Below are 16,796 nucleotides of genomic sequence, written 5' to 3' on the forward strand. Positions count from 1 at the left end.
TGATGCTGTCTGAGATCTGTTTTCTTATGGAAGCTTTCTCCACATTTATTACAGTCACAGGTTTTCTCTTTTTTGTGTGAGCTCTCTGGCTTTGTGTAAGTTGTGACTTCCTACTTGAGGCACCCCCACTTTCATTACACCCATTGGTTTTCTTCCCTGAGTGCCTTCTCTGATGTTGAGTGTGTTTCAACTTCTCAAAGAAAGGTTTCTCACATTTATTACCTTTACAGTTTTTCTCTCTTGTTTTAATTATCTGATTGGGAGTGAGGCAAGATTCCTTCTTTAAGACTCTTTCACTATCATTACACTTGCTGGGTTTTCCTGTTGTGTGGGCTCTCTTATGTTGAGTAAGGCATGCTTTTTCATGAAAGAATTTCCCACATTTCTTACATTGATAGATTTTTCTCCCCTGCACGAGTTCTCTCATTTTGAGTATGGTATAACTTCTTCAAGGCTTTCTCATTTTCTTTACACTAACCAGGTTTTTCTCCTGTGTACATTCTTTGATGTTGGGTAAAGTTTGATTTCATAGTGTTTTTGCCCTGTGTGAATTTCTTGAGTGCATGTTTTGACTTCATGCATGAGGATTTCCCATTTTTACCGGGCTCATATGGCTTCCTTTCCCTAAGGGTTCTTGGACGAGAATTGAGCCTTAACTTTGAGATAAAACTTGTCCATATTTGTTTCTTTCTGAAGGTTTCTCTACCATGAGAGCTCTCTTACATGTAACAAAGACTATCTTTCTGTGAAAGCCTTTCCCACGATTATTATATTCAAGAAGTTGCTCCAAAGATGAATCCTTCGGATGTTGAACAAAATCCTAATTATGACTGGGGGACTTCTTCTTTTGATCATTTTCACAGGGTTTATTCTCTGCATGAGTTTTATTATGCTTAATATAAAGGAAGTCACACCTACTGAATTCAACTGACTTTTTTTCTTACATGGTTTATATCATTAATAATGATTTCTGAAACACTTTTCAAGCTTGTTCCAAATGAGTCACATTTATGGGACATTTTTCTTGAGGGCACTGTGTTTGTGGCCATATTAAATGCTTCCCTTAAGGTTTTACTTCTCTTAGTCAGTATTTTGTTGTTGATTAATAAAGCTTGCCTCAATTATTTGTCTTTATTTTCTTGACTTCTTTCATGTTATTGGCTTTCTGGACTTCTAAACATAGGAAAAATTAACCATACATTATAAATCTTAACACATTTCTTAAGAAGGGGGTTGTATGCAAGTGCTATATTCTGAGTTGATTCTTCAGTTTCAGGCACAATATCCTGGGATAACAGAAGTCCTAAACAAATATTTATTCTAGTCGTTGGATGGGTAATATGAAAGCAAAGATAAAACATGCACTATTGTAAAAAAAGGAGACAAAGTCAAAAATTAATACAAATAGCTTTGGCTTATTACAATATGACCTTAAGATGGATAAATCTTGGAATAAAATAAGATATAGTGAACTGAGAACAAAGGAAGTCAGGAAAATGATTAATCCAATAGAGGATAATCAAAGCATGGGGTAAAGACAGGGGACACAATAGGGAGACAATGAAGACTAAAGGGTGATTAAAGGAAGTGTCAGAGCACAGATTATGTTTGGAGGCAAATCAAAGATTAGATCCTTCTCTCTCTCTCTTCCCTATACCTTAATTACTTAAGGAGAATTCTTACTTCACTCTACATGCCTCTAATCTTTCTCTTCTTTTCCATTATGCACACCAATTAAAAATACAAATCATTCATTTCCTCAGGCCTAAAGCTCAGTCCTATAGTTCAGGCCCCATCTCTCCATGCAGTTTTGATATGGAAAAACAATGTCCAAACAGAATGTTAAAATATGAGAGGACAAGCATGCTTGCAACAGGATCCATTTCACCTCATATCCTGATTGTTGGTGCTACCACCTGATTCTATCAGAGTTAATCAATAGTAATCTGTCCTGTTGGACTATCGTACTTTTCCCTCTTTCAATCTGCTGATTTACTTTACCAATTGTTTGTGCCCTGTCTTAATACTGCTTTTTAATACACTATATTTAGATCAGTTTTACATTCATAACAAAATTGAGTGGGAAGTGCAGAGTTCCCACGTACCCCCTGCCCCCACATATGCACAAAGTTCCCAACTATTAACATCTCCCACAAGAGAGGTATATAGTTTTAAATGATCCAACCTACATTAACAGATCATAATCACTCAAAGTTAATAGTTTACATTAGAATTCACTCTTGGTGTTGTACATTGTATAGGTTTGGACAAATGTGTGTGTATATATATGTCTCCACTATTACCATACTAGGGAGCATAGTTTCACTGCCCTGAAAATCTATGCTCCGCCTAGTCATCCTTCCCTCCCTTTTAACTCTTGGCAACCACTAATCTCTTTACTGTCTCCATAGTTTTGCCTTTTTCCAAATGTCATATAGCCTTTCATTTCAGATTAGCTGTTTTACTTAGTGATAATACATGTAAGGTTCCTCCATGTTTTTTCATGGCTTGGTAGTTCATTCCTATTTAGTGCTGAATAACATTCCATTATCTGGAGGTACTACACAGTTTATTTATCCATTCGTCTACTGAAAGACGTCTTGGTTGCTTCCAGGTTTTGCCAGTTATGAATAAAGCTGCTATATATCTCTATGGGCACGTTTTTATATGGACATAAATTTTCAACTCTTAATTTTATTTTATTTTTTATTTGAGACAGGATATGGCTCTGTCACCCAGGCTGTAATGCAATGGTACAATCAGCTCATTGCCTCGAACTCCTGGGCTCAAGAAATCCTCCCACTTCAGTCTCCTGAGTAGCTGAGAGTACAGATGTGTGCCACAACATTCAGCTAATTTTCGCTTTGTTTTGTTTTGTTTTGTTTTTTTGGTACAGGATCTTGCTATGTTGCCCAGGCTGATCTCGAACTCCTGGCCTCGAGTGATCCTCCCACCTTGGCCTCCAAAAATGCTAGGATTACAGGAATGAGCCACTGTGCCTGGTCTTAATTTTATTTAGAGACAGGGTCTCACTCTGTTGCTCAGGCTAGAGTGCAATGGTGCAATCATAGCTCATTGCAGCCTCCAACTCCTGGGCTCCAGTGACCCTCCCACCTCAGCCTCCCAAGTACCCAAGTAGCTAAGACTGCAGGTGTGCACCAGGATGCCCAGCTAATTAATTTTTTTTTCCAGAGGCAGATTTCACTATACCGCCCAGGTTAGTCTTCAATCCTTGGCCTCAAGCGATCCTGTAGCCTTGGCTTCCCAAAGTGTTGAGCCACTGTGCCTGGCCAACTCTTAATTTTTAATTCTGCTCTCACATGTTTTATTTCTCTTTGGTTTCTCTTTTCTGTGAGAAAGCAAACACCTGGCTACCTAACATAGTCCAAGGACCCTTTTTGATCTTCGTCTTAACAATTTTGTCTATGGGTGCTGTTATCCTCTGCAATTCACACTGTATGCAATAATACCAATTGTGTGCTTAAGAGCTTAGGATTTTTCTGTAGTAGATAAAACAAACAGAAGTCAATATGCTAACAAAAAAATTGATATTAGATTTTAATGCTTAGATTTGATACTAGATTCTTACACCTAAATTCACAATACATGTTCAAATGACCATCCCGTAAGTCTACAGTGTTAGCTCCTATCAGATCAGGCTATATAATTCCAAAACTGTTCATTTTCAACCACAAACCTCCCCTCATGTTTTCCACTTAGTACACATTCTGTCCTTAGCCCTCCTCAGAACCTAGATATCCTTCAAAACAATGCTACTACTGTCCCATTGTTTAAAAAGTAATCCCTCACCACTTTTAAGTTTCACTGAAGGAAAATTTTCTAAGTAAATATTGTCTGTACAATATATCTAACACTGTTTTCCACAGTGCTGGTTTGCATAGTATTTTTTTCTCTACCTCTTCTTTTATAAGCAAGCCTGATTTTCATTGCTTTGGGCAGATTTTCCACCTTAAAATATATATGTTATAAGGATTTCAGCTGCCTTAGCATTTCAGCTGCCTCCAACTTCCAGTTGGACATCTTGTTTTATATTTTCCTTGTGGTTTGTGGATACCTCTCAGGAAAAGATGAGGCAATGCTGAACTCTACACATCCATCTGCATATCAGATCTCACTCCTTTCTTCTTAAAACACCTTGTTTATGCTCTCCTGGTTCTCCCTGTACCATGCTGGATAGTCCTTCTCAGTCTCCCTTGCTAGAGGCCTGTGTTTTCCTGGCTTCCAAATGTAGTGCTTAAAGGTATAGCTTTGGCCAGACGCGGTGGCTCATGCCTGTAATCCCAGCACTTTGGGAGGCTGAGGCAAGCGAATCACAAGGTCAGGAGTTCGAGACCAGTCTGGCCAATATGGTAAAACCCCATCTCTACTAAAAATACAAAAATTAGTTGGGCATGGTGGCAAGCACCTGTAGTTCCAGCTACTCGGGAGGCCGAGGCAGGAGAATCACTTGAACCCAGGAGGCGGAGGTTGCAGTGAGCTGAGATCACACCACTGCACTCCAGCCCGGGTGACAGAGCGAGACTCCATCTCAAAAAAAAAAAAAAAAATCCAAAAAACAAACAAACAAAAAAGGTATAGCCTTTGCCATATTCTCTTACCTATTATCTCACTCAGTGAAACTGAAAGTCTTACTCGGCTTATAAAGCTTTCCCTCCAGCTAACTCTCTCACCTTATCTGCTTCTTTCTCCTTGCTGGATGCCCTCTGGTCCCACTGACTTCCTTGCTGTTCTCTAATTACTACAAACACACTCTTTTCTCAGAATCTTGGCACCTGCTATTCCCCTGGCTTGGAAAGCTTTCCGACAATCCATGGCTCAGTCCATCCCTTCATTGAAAACTCTCTTTCACTGTTCCTGTTCAAATGTTCACCTCCACAAAGAGGCCTCCCCTGTCTCCTCTTGCTAAAACAATACTCTCTAGGAGTCTGTATCTTTTTCATCTGACTTTTTCAGCATGTTGATCACTACCTGGCTTAATATGTATTCATTTGCTGATTGGATCTACTGACAGGAGTAGAGATGTTGCTTCTGTATCCCCTGTGCTTAGAATGTGACTGGTACGTAGCAGGTCCCGAATAAATATTTGTCAAATAAAGGAATGCATGAACAAATGCATGTTTACAGGGTGTTTGACACCAGAGAGAAGGTGAATAATGGCCATTGTTGGACAGAGAGAAACACAGACATAAAGGTCTAGGATGAGGAAGACAGCAACTGGATTCTATAAAAAACAAGAAAGTCTCTTCCTAAAAGTCAGACAGAAAAACAAAAAACCTTTATATATGAGAATATTTGGAGGTTTGATATCTAAGATATGGTGGTCATCTTTCTTCTGTTACTTTTAAAAGCCTGGAGCCTCTAAAAGAGATTTCTAAAATATATTTCAAAGATACCAACACCTGGACTGACCACCTGGGATCTAATTCCCCCAGCTTCTTTCTACCTGACCTCAACTCACCTGAGTGGCTGTGACTTGGTGGTTCTCTCTTTAATATCCATGATTCTTCTCCTTGCTTCAACTTGACTATCAGCTCAGGTTTGGTAACACAGTGCCCTGTTATGGGAAATAACAGGAGACTTGGAAAAATTGCTTAGGGTTCAGGCTTTCTGAAGGAGAACAAGAATGGAGAAGCTCTAGAAGCTACACAATAATGGTGTCCCAATGTGCTTCATCAGAGTAGACCCTTTCACCAGGGAAGTAAGAATACAATATTCTTCAAAGTACCCTCAAAGAGTCTTGACTCCCAAATCTCAAACACGAAATTCATCATTCTCTACAATAATTTGCTTCCTAAGATAGGAACTGCATGCTGTTGGGAGTTGCATGGGGGAAGCTGGGCTTACCCATTGACACCAGGTGCCTGTAGTTCTCCAGCATCACATCCCTGTACAGGAGCCTCTGGGCAGGGTTCAGGAGCTGCCACTCCTTCTGGGTGAAGTCCACAGATACATCCTCAAACAGCACTGAGCCCTGTAATAGTCCAATCCTGCTCCATCTGAAGTGCCCAAGACTCAATGCCATGGAAAATATGTATGGGAACTAATCCCTACCATGTTCACTGTTAAAAGTTTACAAGGAAGTGTTACAAAGGCTGTCTGACATGTACCTTCCTTCAGTTATATTTTATGGGGGAAACAGAAATCATAATAAAAACACTAGGCCTTTATGCTTATTTACAAATCCACTTATTAATTCATAAAACAATTGGAGTTTCCTCTACATGTCTGGAACTGTTCTAGTTGCAGAGGAGACCAAGGCAAAGAAGACGTTGGTCCTGTTTTTAAGACTCTTTAGACTGATGAAGAGACTTTCTATACAAACATACACATGCAACAATGAATTATGGAAGCCACGAAAAAATGGGTGGTCAAGGTAGAAGGAGGTCACAAAGAGGGGAAAAAATTAATTCTCAGGTCATTCTTCATCAAGGAGAGTAACATTTGATTGTACACAAGCAGTGAGTTTTGTGTGAACACAGGGCAACAGCATAAGCCAAGGTGCAGATCATGAACACACACCTCAAATGAAAGGAATTACAAGGTAGTACCATGGGTTAGAAGAATAAGGTTGGGGACTTCGGAGATAAAGAACAATAGAGGTGCTGTGTGGTCAGAGGGATTTTAGACTTTCTCCTATAGACCAGTGGCCTCCAAAGTAGTTAGTCACCCATTAGTAAAAATCCCTGAGCATCCCTCAGTGTATTTGTAAATTATTTATGTACACAACTCTCAGCCATTCACCAAAAGTAAAGCTTAACAACTTTCTTAGTTTTTTTAGATACAAAACAAATTTAAATGGATATTCCAATACTTTCTTTCCATGCACAATTTGATTGTCTTGTGCAGTTCTCTAGAGTATATATACCTTTACTTATATTACTTCCATGGACAATGGGGACATACAAATAAGTAATGTAACTAGATTTACATTTTGAAAGTAATGCTCCAGGGGCAGAATGGAGAATGCTTTAAGGCAGTGGTTGTCAATTAGTGGCAATTTTGCCTCCCCGGGAGCATCTGGCAATGTCTGGAAGCAAGTTTTGTTGTCATGGCTAAGAGGGGTGGGGTTGGGATCTAGTGAGTAGAGGCCAGACATGCTGCTAAACATCCTACAGTGCACAGAGCAGCCCCTACAACAACGCATTACCTGGCCCAAAGTGTCAATGGTCAAGGTCAGGAAGCTCAGTTTTTTTGTTGTTGTGTGTGTGTTTGTTTTTGACAGAGTCGCGCTCTGTCGCTAGGCTGGAGTGCAGTGGCACGATCTCAGCTTACTGCAACCACTGCCTATGGGTTCAAGCAATTCTCCTGCCTCAGCCTCCTGAGTAGCTGAGACTATAGGCATGCGCCACCATGCCTGGCTAATTTTTTTGTATGTTTAGTAGAGACGGAGTTTCATCATGTTGGCCAGGATGGTCTTGATCTCTTCACCTCGTGATCCACCCGTCTCAGCCTCCCAAAGTGCTGGGACTACAGGAAACTCAGTTTTAAAGGGAAGTTCGAGAGGAAGATAGTAGACTGGTGTGAGAGGTGACCACCTGTAGTAGCAGTGGGGATTGTAGTAGCAGTGGGGATTGAGAAGCCTGAACTAATTCTACATGGAATTAACTAGTGAAGAGCAAATGGAGCATTGTTCTCAGATTATCATGACAGCAGCTGGGCTGATGCTGGCACCATACACTAGGATTGCCACAACAGGAGAAAGAATTGGGGGGGTAGGGGAGAGAGAGAGAGAGAGAGAGAGAGAGAGAGAGAAAGAGACAGCTGGGACATGTTATATATACTTAAGGTATGTGTGAAACATACAGGTGGACACGTCCAGGTAACAGCTGCATATAATAAGGTCTTGGAGCTCAGGAGAGAGAGCTAGTATAAAGATGAATCTTTGGGCCCGGGGCGGGGGCTCATACCTCTAATCCCAGCACTTTGGGAGGCCGAGGTGGGCGAATTGCTTGAGGCCAGGAGTTTGAGACCAGCCTGGCCAATGTGGTGAAACCCCATCTCTACTAAAAATATAAAAATTAGCCAGGCATGGTGGCAGGCAACTATAATCCCGCTACTTGGGAAGCTGAGGCAGGAGAATTGCTTGAATCTGGGAGGCAGAGGTTGCAGTGAGCCGAGATCACTCCACTGCATTCCTGCCTGGGTGACAGAGTGAGCATCCATCTTAAAATAAAAACTCAAAGAAGTCACTGAAATCTTTGTGCCCTCAGTAAATAGGGTGAAATAAAAGTACCTAATTCATAATATGGTTGCCAGAATTACATGAGCTAATCCAAGTAAGGAATTTAACAGTGACTGGAACATAATATGCAGACCTAAATTGTAGGTAATAGTAGAGCTGACCGACTGTTAGAATTTTGCCACTCTATCTTCAAACTTGGAACAAGAAAAATGAACAGAATGCTGGGCACGGTGGCTCATGCCTATAATCATAACATTTGGGAGGTCGAGGCAGGCAAATCACCTGAGGTCAGGAGTTCAAGACCAGCCTGACCAACATGGAGAAACCCTGTCTTTACTAAAAATACAAAAAATTAGCTAGGCATGGTGGCACACGCCTATAATCCCAGCTACTTGGGAGGCTGAGGCAGGAGAATCGCTTGAACCCGGGAGGTGGAGGTTACAGTGAGCTGAGGTTGTGCCATTGCACTCCAGTCTGGGCAACAAGAGTGAAACTCCATCTCAAAAACAAAAGAAAACAAAACAAAACAAAAAAACAGAAAATATATATTCTAATACAAATTATTAATGTTCTAGTAGCTGGAAGGCATGATGCAATAATTAGCAGAGGATTCAAAAAAATATTTATCATATAAAAAGAAGATGAAAAAGAAAAGTATTTAAATGATTTCCACAAAACCTGAGAAGACAGAAGAGTGTATCTTGTTTAGGTATATTATCGATGAAAAAAATTCTGATGTTGATAGAAAAATATGTTAAACACATCAACAGTAATCAATGATAATCAATTATAGAATAAAAATAAAATGTAGACTTTCAAAACCACTGGAAGAGAGAAAAAGAAAGTAAAATAATGCAGGAAAAAAGTCAGGAAGTAAAAAAATGAAGAAAAAATGGTCAAAAAAGCATGGTTACTAAAAAGGTAAAGTAGCTCTTAAGTTTCACTGGAAAAATTGAATGAGTAAATAATTTACCAGGGATGTGTTCATTTTCTTCTGCTCCTGCAAAAGTTTAGAGAAGTGTGAAGGCAGAGCTGTAGGAGGGAGAAGGAGCAAATAAGTCATGAGAAATACGCTTCACTTTGAAGGTCCTCATAGCACATGCCTAGAAATCCACAGACATCTGCTGGCAAATTGCTGAACTATGGGAAAATTTCTCTTGATCCTTCAGAAGTGGCAGGTAGAAGTTTGCACAGGGGACTCTTATAACCCTGGTATAACCACTGGAAGCTAACAGAATCAGGGTTTTCACTGGGGAAAGTAAGTATTTGTTTCTTACAAACCTCCTTGGATTTAACAGCAGACAAATATAAACCACACGAAATCCAACTAAAAAGACCTGGTTGAACAATCATGTTACAACAAAGGATGAGATGTCATGCCATCAGTCTTATTACCACACATATTACAGGCTAAATTGTCTGTTGTCTGACTGATTGATATTTTACTTTACAATAATCCAGTAGAGGCAGGTAGTAATGGGGAAAGTGTATATGTGTGTGTGTATGTGTGTGAGAGAGAGAGAGTGTGTGTGGGTGTGTGTTGGGGTAGTGGTATATAGAAGAAATAAAATTGTCCATATGCTGGAGCTGTGACAAGTACCTGGGAGTCATTATATCATTTGACTTTTCTATGTTTTGAATATTTCCATAATAAAAAGCATAAAAAATGACACAGCAAAAACTTACAAAGGTGTGCTCATTTACTTTTCTATGTATATTTTTAATTCCTGGAGGTTAAAGAATTAACAGGAACCTCTGACAACAAAAATAAGTGTGCTTTAAGGGAGTCTATTTTAAAAAGAAAAAGATTTGTTCTCCTTTGGTTTCAGTGTCTCCGAATTTTTTTTTTTTTTTACTAAGAAACTTGTTTCCACTTAACTGAGACAGGTGGACAATGGCCTGGCAGTCATGGGGCCTGGGTTCTTTTTTTGGTTCTGCCACTAACATATAATGCAAGCCTAGATTATATTAACCTAGTTATAATAATATTAAAATACTGGCCGGGTGCGGTGGTTCACGCCTGTAATCCCAACACAAACGGAGGCCTAGACGGATCACGAGGCCGAGTTTGAGACCAGTTTGGCCAACACAGTAAAACCCTGTCTCTACTAAAAAACCAAAATATTAGCCAGGCATGGTGGCAGGCTTCTGTAATCCCAGCTGAGACAATCCTGAGGCAGGAGAATTGCTTGAACCTGGGAGGCGGAGGTTGCAGTGAGCTGAGATCGTGCCATTTCACTCCAGCCCAGGCGACACTTCGAGACTCAGTCTCAAAAAAAAAAAAAAGACACTGACAATACTTGTATAGTAGTTACTATATAACAGGACTTGTTCTAAGTACTTTGCATGTCTTCCTTAATTTAATCTTTAAAGTAAAGCCAAGCCTAGCTACTATTATGACTTCCATTTCATAAAAGAGGAAAGCGAGGGGAAGACTGAGCAATGCAGTGGAGCTGGGCTTTGAACTCGGGCAGTCCGGCCCCAGAAGCCATGCACTTAAGCACTGTGTTAATATTTTTCACTTTTAAAATAAGGCACAATTACATAACCCCTGAAAAGCTTCCCGGTACTCCTATAAAGTCAAGAGTAGGTAGTGGGTAGCATGTCCCTAAATTCCAGATGTGGAGATGGGCGGGGTTTGAGGGCTCTGCAGAATCTAGGAAGAGGGGTTGAAGAATTAGGGGCATGGGAGGAGTTTCTGAGAGGAGTGGGGGTAGTATCTTCCCTGTCAGTCTGCGCACCAGGTCCTCACCTGGGAGTTCCTCCTCCTCCGCAGCCAGCCTCCTGCCCACCATCCTCAGCCCAGCTCACCTCTTTGTCCTGTGACAGCTGGCCCACACCTTCGCTGACCAATGGTTCTTGGCAACCTCCAAGATGCTGAGTTATTCAGGGCGGAAGAACCGGGAATTGCTTCAGGAGCAAGGGCTTAGATTTGACTGTTCCCGGACGTCCTTGGTGCAACTCTGTGCGTTTCATCAGAGGGTGGGGACCTCCCAGGTGAGATTCCTGCTTCTGGCGTCCCCTTCTCACAGGAGTAGGGTGACCCTGGCTGGGGTAAAGGGGAATAAATTCAGATAACTGGGACCTTCAGCCGACTTCCAACTCTCTCTTGGAGTTCACCATCTCCTACAACAGAGGCTTTCAGTGTGGACCCCGTGTAGCAGGACAAGCCATAGACAAAACCTCTCAGACACCGAGTTGCAGAAGGAAGGACTTTATTCAGCTGGGAGCATCGGCAAGCTACTGCCTTAAAATCCGAGCTCCCCGGCTGGGCGCGGTGGCTCAAACCTGTAATCCCAGCACTTTGGGAGGCCGAGACGGGCGGATCACGAGGTCAGGAGATCGAGACTATCCTGGCTAACCCAGTGAAACCCTGTCTCTACTAAAAAATACAAAAAACTAGCCGGGCAAGGTGGCGGGTGCCTGTAGTCCCAGCTACTCGGGAGGCTGAGGCAGGAGAATGGCGTAGACCCGGGAGGCGGAGCTTGCAGTGAGCTGAGATCTGGCCACTGCACTCCAGCCTGGGCCACAGAGCGAGACTCCATCTCAAAAAAAAAAAAAAAAAAAAAAAAAAAAAAAAAAAAATCCGAGCTCCCCGAGTGCACAATTTCTGTCCCTTTTAAGGGCTCACAACACTAAAGATTTCACATGAAAGGGTCGTGATTGATTTGAGCAAGCAGGGGGTATGTGACAGGGGCTGCATGCGCCGGTGGTCAGAGAGAAACAGAACAGGGCTGGGAGTTTCACAGTGTTCTTCTATACAATGTCAGGAACATCGGTTTCTAAGTCATGAGTTGATTTTTAACTACTGGGTTTAGGCCAGGCAGACCCGGGCCCGGTTCCGGGCCTGGCCCCAGGCTGCCTGTCTTTGGTTTTACTTGTTTTTTTCTTAAAACAGGTACTGAATATAAAACAATATGAGAGGGTCTCTTTCTTTCCTCACCCAGACTGGCAGCATCAGTATCACCTAGGAACTAAATAGAAAGGCAAATTCTTGGGCTTCTCCCCAGACCCACTGAATCAGAAACGCTGGGGGTGGGGCGCAGTCGTGGGGTGGGGTTTAACAGGCCCTCCAGGTGATGCTGATACATGCGAGTCTGAGAACCACTGCCTGCAAGTCTCCCTTGGGAACCTGAGAACTGCGGAGGGCACAGACAGATGGACTTCGAGGTTCCCAGAGGCCTCAGTCACACAGTATCCCCAGGGTTCTGCAGAAACACCAAGAAATCTCCAAGAGCCTTAAGGGAAGGCTCAGTCCTTACACACTCCGGTTGGCCCATAGAGACATGCCACTCTGCTAAGTGCTGTGAAGCATGCGATCTGGAAATAAAACTGGAGCGTGCATCCCAGATCCTTCACTTGCTAGCCATGTGACTTCACATCCAGAGTGTTGGTTTTCTTCTCAGTTAAAATGGGGTGGGTAACACCGACTTTACAGAGGGTCTTTGAGAATCAAATGATACGCCGCATGAAAAGAACAGTGGGAAAGGCAGGCCACATTTCCAGAGTGCTTAGAAAATGCCACGAGCTGTGCGGAGTGCTTTAGAGGTGCTCTCTTATTCAAGACTCAGAACGACCCTGAGGCAGGTTTTAGAAATCACTTCATTTTACAGATGGGGAAACTGAGTCTTAGAGGTTAGGTTCATCGCTGCGTTCATGGAGATCCAGTGACAGAGCTAGGATGCGAACTGGTCTTACTTTCAAACTCAGACTCTGTAATGGGCTTGCTAAGGTAGGAATGATAGTATAGCATAAAGTAAACGTTGTAAGAATTGTTCTCACCCCCGCTGGAGTCGTGGGTTTGACCAGCTGATAATGGTTGCCCAGGGCACCTGCGAATTAGAGGCGCTTCTGGAAACAGCTCTTTAACATGTGAATGCCTTTTCCTGGAGCCCTTTATTCTGCTCAGGAAACCTGCTCCCTCAGCCCTTATCTTCTTCGTGGAACCAGCAGATCCGCAGCGGATCTCCTCCTCCGTCACTTGTTTTCTAGACGGACAGATGCAGGGCAGACTCGGGAACAAATGCCATGGGGTCTGAATCCGCGTAGGATTTGCGCAAATTTTTGCTTCCACAGGCTGTGAACACAAACCTACCTCAAGCCCCGCAAAGCAACCCTCCAAGCTAGCCTCTCGCCCGCGGAGCACAGCCTTAGTGCAGCACCTGGTCGCTGAGTTACGCGTAGACGCGGAGGCTCCACGCTGATCCGAGACAGGAGTAAGGAACAATGAGGAAGAACTGCACATGCGCAGACAGGGCTGCCAAGGACCGGTTGCCCCCCGGGGCGATCCATCAAATTCCAGACTCCGTTTCCCACAAGTCTCCGCGCCCCCTTCCTTAGGGAACTTTTTTTTTTTTTTTTTTTTTTTTTTTTTTTTTTTTTTTGAGACGGAGTCTCGATCAGTCGTCCAGGCTGGGGTGCAGTGGCCGGATCTCAGCTCACTGCAAGCTCCGCCTCCCGGGTTTGCGCCATTCTCCTGCCTCAGCCTCCCGAGTAGCTGGGACTACAGGCGCCCGCCACCTCGCCCGGCTAGTTTTTTGTATTTTTTTTTTAGTAGAGACGGGGTTTCACCATGTTAGCCAGGATGGTCTCGATTTCCTGACCTCGTGATCCGCCCGTCTCGGCCTCCCAAAGTGCTGGGATTACAGGCTTGAGCCACCGCGCCCGGCCAGGGAACTTCTTAAAAGTTTCTGGCTTATTTGGCGAGTTGGGGGATTTGTGGTCCAAAGTCACCACCGCGCTCGGCCAGGGAACTTCTTAAAAGCTTCTGGCTTATTTGGCGAGTTGGGGGATTTGTGGTCCAAAGTCACTTCTACTTTTGTTTGGAGCCCTAGTTCCCTTCCTCATAACCCACCAGGTAGGGGATTTGAACGCGCTCCACGTATAATCAGTGTCACTTTAGATGCAAAGGTACCGTGAGAAGGAAAGGTGTTTGTCAACTGCACATCCGAAAACAAAATTAATGAAAGCCAAGCAACATAGTGGAATATTTATAGAAAATAAAGCAAAGCAATAAGTAAAAGATTAATAACCACGACCAGCAAGCTTTCTCCCCAGAATGCAAATATTACCTCCACCTGAAACTGGATTTCAAAAGTAAAAATCTCACGTAATGGCAAATACACATAAATCAAAGGAAAATTTCATCTAAGAAGCACACTCAGAATCTCCCCTTCCAGAGATGACCATGGTCAATGTTAGGTGATATTGAAATGGGACCCCAAAATCTCAATGAGCTATTTGGGTCTTTTCATTGAACATGTTGTTAAAAATTTTCTTACCCTTTTACACTTTTTACTTTGAAATATTTTAAACTTACAGAAAAGTTTCTGGGATGATTTATTCTGAATGATCATCTGTAAACCATTTACTCAGATTCACCATCAGCAAATAATCTGCCTCCCCACCTTCTGTCTCTCTTCTCATCCTTATCACTATTTGAGGGTAAGTTACAAATATGAACTGTCACACCTAAAACTTTAGCATGTATCTCCTAGAACAAGGGCATTTTTAAAAACATAACCACAATTATCAAAATTGTTTAAACATAACCACAATTATCAAATCCAAGAACTCAGATATAATATTATTATCTAAAATCTAAGTCATACTCAAATTTTACCCATTGTTCTAATAATATCCTTTATAATTTTTTTTCTGATCTGGGTTCAATTGAGGATCATTTTTACATAGAGTTGTCATATCATTTAGACCACTTTAATCTAGTTCCTTGGCCTTTCTCTGTCTTTCAAGACATTGTTAATTTTGAAGAGGACGCATCAGTTGTTTTGAAGAATGTTCCTTTATTTGGGTTTGTCTGATTGTTTCTGTCAGGCCTCTGAGCCCAAGATAAGCCATCATATCCCCTGGGCCTGCACGTACATATCCAGATGGCCTGAAGTAACTGAAGAATCACAAAAAAAGTGAAAATGGCCTGTTCCTGCCTTAACCGATGACATTACCTTGTGAAATTCCTTCTCCTGGCTCATCCTGGCTCAAAAGCTCCCCTGAGCACCTTGTGACCCCTACCCCTGCCCACCAGAGAACAACGCCCTTTGACTGTAATTTTCCTCTACCTACCCAAATCCTATAAAACAGCCCCACTCCTATCTCCCTTCACTGACTCTTTTCAGACTCAGCCTGCCTGCACGCTGGTGAAATAAACAGCCTTGTTGCCCACGCAAAGCCTGTTTGGTGGTCTCTTCAGACGGAAAGTTTCCTCATAATGCGACTCAGGTTATACATTTCTTGGCAGGAATCCTACATAAGGAATGTTGTGTTCTTCTTGGTGTATCATGCTAGGTCAGTGGGATAATGTCAGTTTATCCCACTTCTGGTAAAAAAAATTTTTGGCACAGCTCTCCTTTATTAATCTACCCTTTTGGTAACAATTCCTTGATCACAAATCTAGCACAGGTAGCCGAAAGACACAAAAGTACCATAGACTTTGTATTGACTCAAGTTGGATGATGACTTTTATGCTAAAATTAACACATACTGAAGAGATAAAAAGTTCCCAAAGTTTACACACATATAGGAATACAAAGTGAGTACAATTTTAAATAAAGGATGATTACTTTTCAAATTATTTAAAGGGAAGCCTATCTTCAAACACCCTAGGAACAAGCCACTCAATACTACGTAACCTTGGAAGAGCTCTGAAAGAGTATTTTTTCCACCAGCAAACCAAAACACACACCAATTGGCAGTAGACAGATGCATGTCTTTTTACTAAGAAATGGATATTACACAAATGCATATTTATGGCATAATTTTACTTCATGTGAATAACTGCTAAAGCATGACACCAGGCCGGGCGCAGTGGCTCAGGCCTGTAATCCTAGCACTTTGGGAGGTCGAGGTGGGCGGATCACGAGGTCAGGAGATCGAGACCATCCTGGCTAACACGGAGAAACCCTGTCTCTACTAAAAATGCAAAAAATTAGCCGGGCATGGTGGCGGGTGCCTGTAGTCCCCACTGCTGGGGAGGCTGAGGCAGAAGAATGGCGTGAACCCGGAAGGCGGAGTTGCAGTGAGCCGAGAGCACACCACTGCGTGCTAGCCTGGGCGACAGAGTAAGACTCCGTCTCAAAAAAAAAAAAAAAAAAAAAAAAAGGCATGACACCATATGAAGTAATGGTAAATAATTAAAAGCTTATTTAATGAACATAAATAAATTGAAACTAAGAAGTGCAAAACTAAAACGGTAATAGAAAAATAAAGAATTTAATAAAACACAGTTAGAAGAATTACAAAATACTCTTCTGAATACCTGCTATGAAATTATCTATACCCATGAAGAACAGGCATTTTCCAATATTAAATTGGTGCATTGTGGTCATACTCCATAATAGATACTGAAAAGCATCATCTGTAAAAATGATTTTTTGTTTTACCTGGGAAATGTGCTTCTTACAAAAAGGTGGCTGCAAAATACAAGAGACTTTGGCAACTGTTAGTCCAAACTGCACCATTTTGTAAGCCCCCTGCCATTTTGCAGACCTTGGTCAAAGTGAAACATTCCACGGGGGTTCAGGTCATGAGAAATATTCTTATCATTCCCTGCTGGGCAAGGGCCCAACTGAAGACACAT

The 16,796-nt window shown here is 42.2% G+C and overlaps 1 protein-coding gene across 1 annotated transcript; it reads right to left on the minus strand.

The window, feature by feature from the left end:
* Positions 1–230: 230 nt before the first annotated feature.
* LOC144332185 (zinc finger protein 37A-like) lies at positions 231–6,175 on the minus strand. Its single transcript, XM_077951897.1, has 3 exons — positions 5,866–6,175; positions 5,480–5,575; positions 231–1,173 (listed from the first exon to the last, which is right to left on the minus strand). Exons 1-3 carry the CDS (start codon positions 6,041–6,043, stop codon positions 1,118–1,120), a joined length of 330 nt encoding a protein of 109 aa, XP_077808023.1. The 5' UTR covers positions 6,044–6,175; the 3' UTR covers positions 231–1,117.
* Between the last annotated feature and the right edge of the window lie 10,621 nt (positions 6,176–16,796).

The sequence above is a fragment of the Macaca mulatta genome, chromosome 10, assembly GCF_049350105.2.
Source record: "Macaca mulatta isolate MMU2019108-1 chromosome 10, T2T-MMU8v2.0, whole genome shotgun sequence".
Taxonomy (NCBI): Eukaryota; Metazoa; Chordata; class Mammalia; order Primates; family Cercopithecidae; genus Macaca; species Macaca mulatta.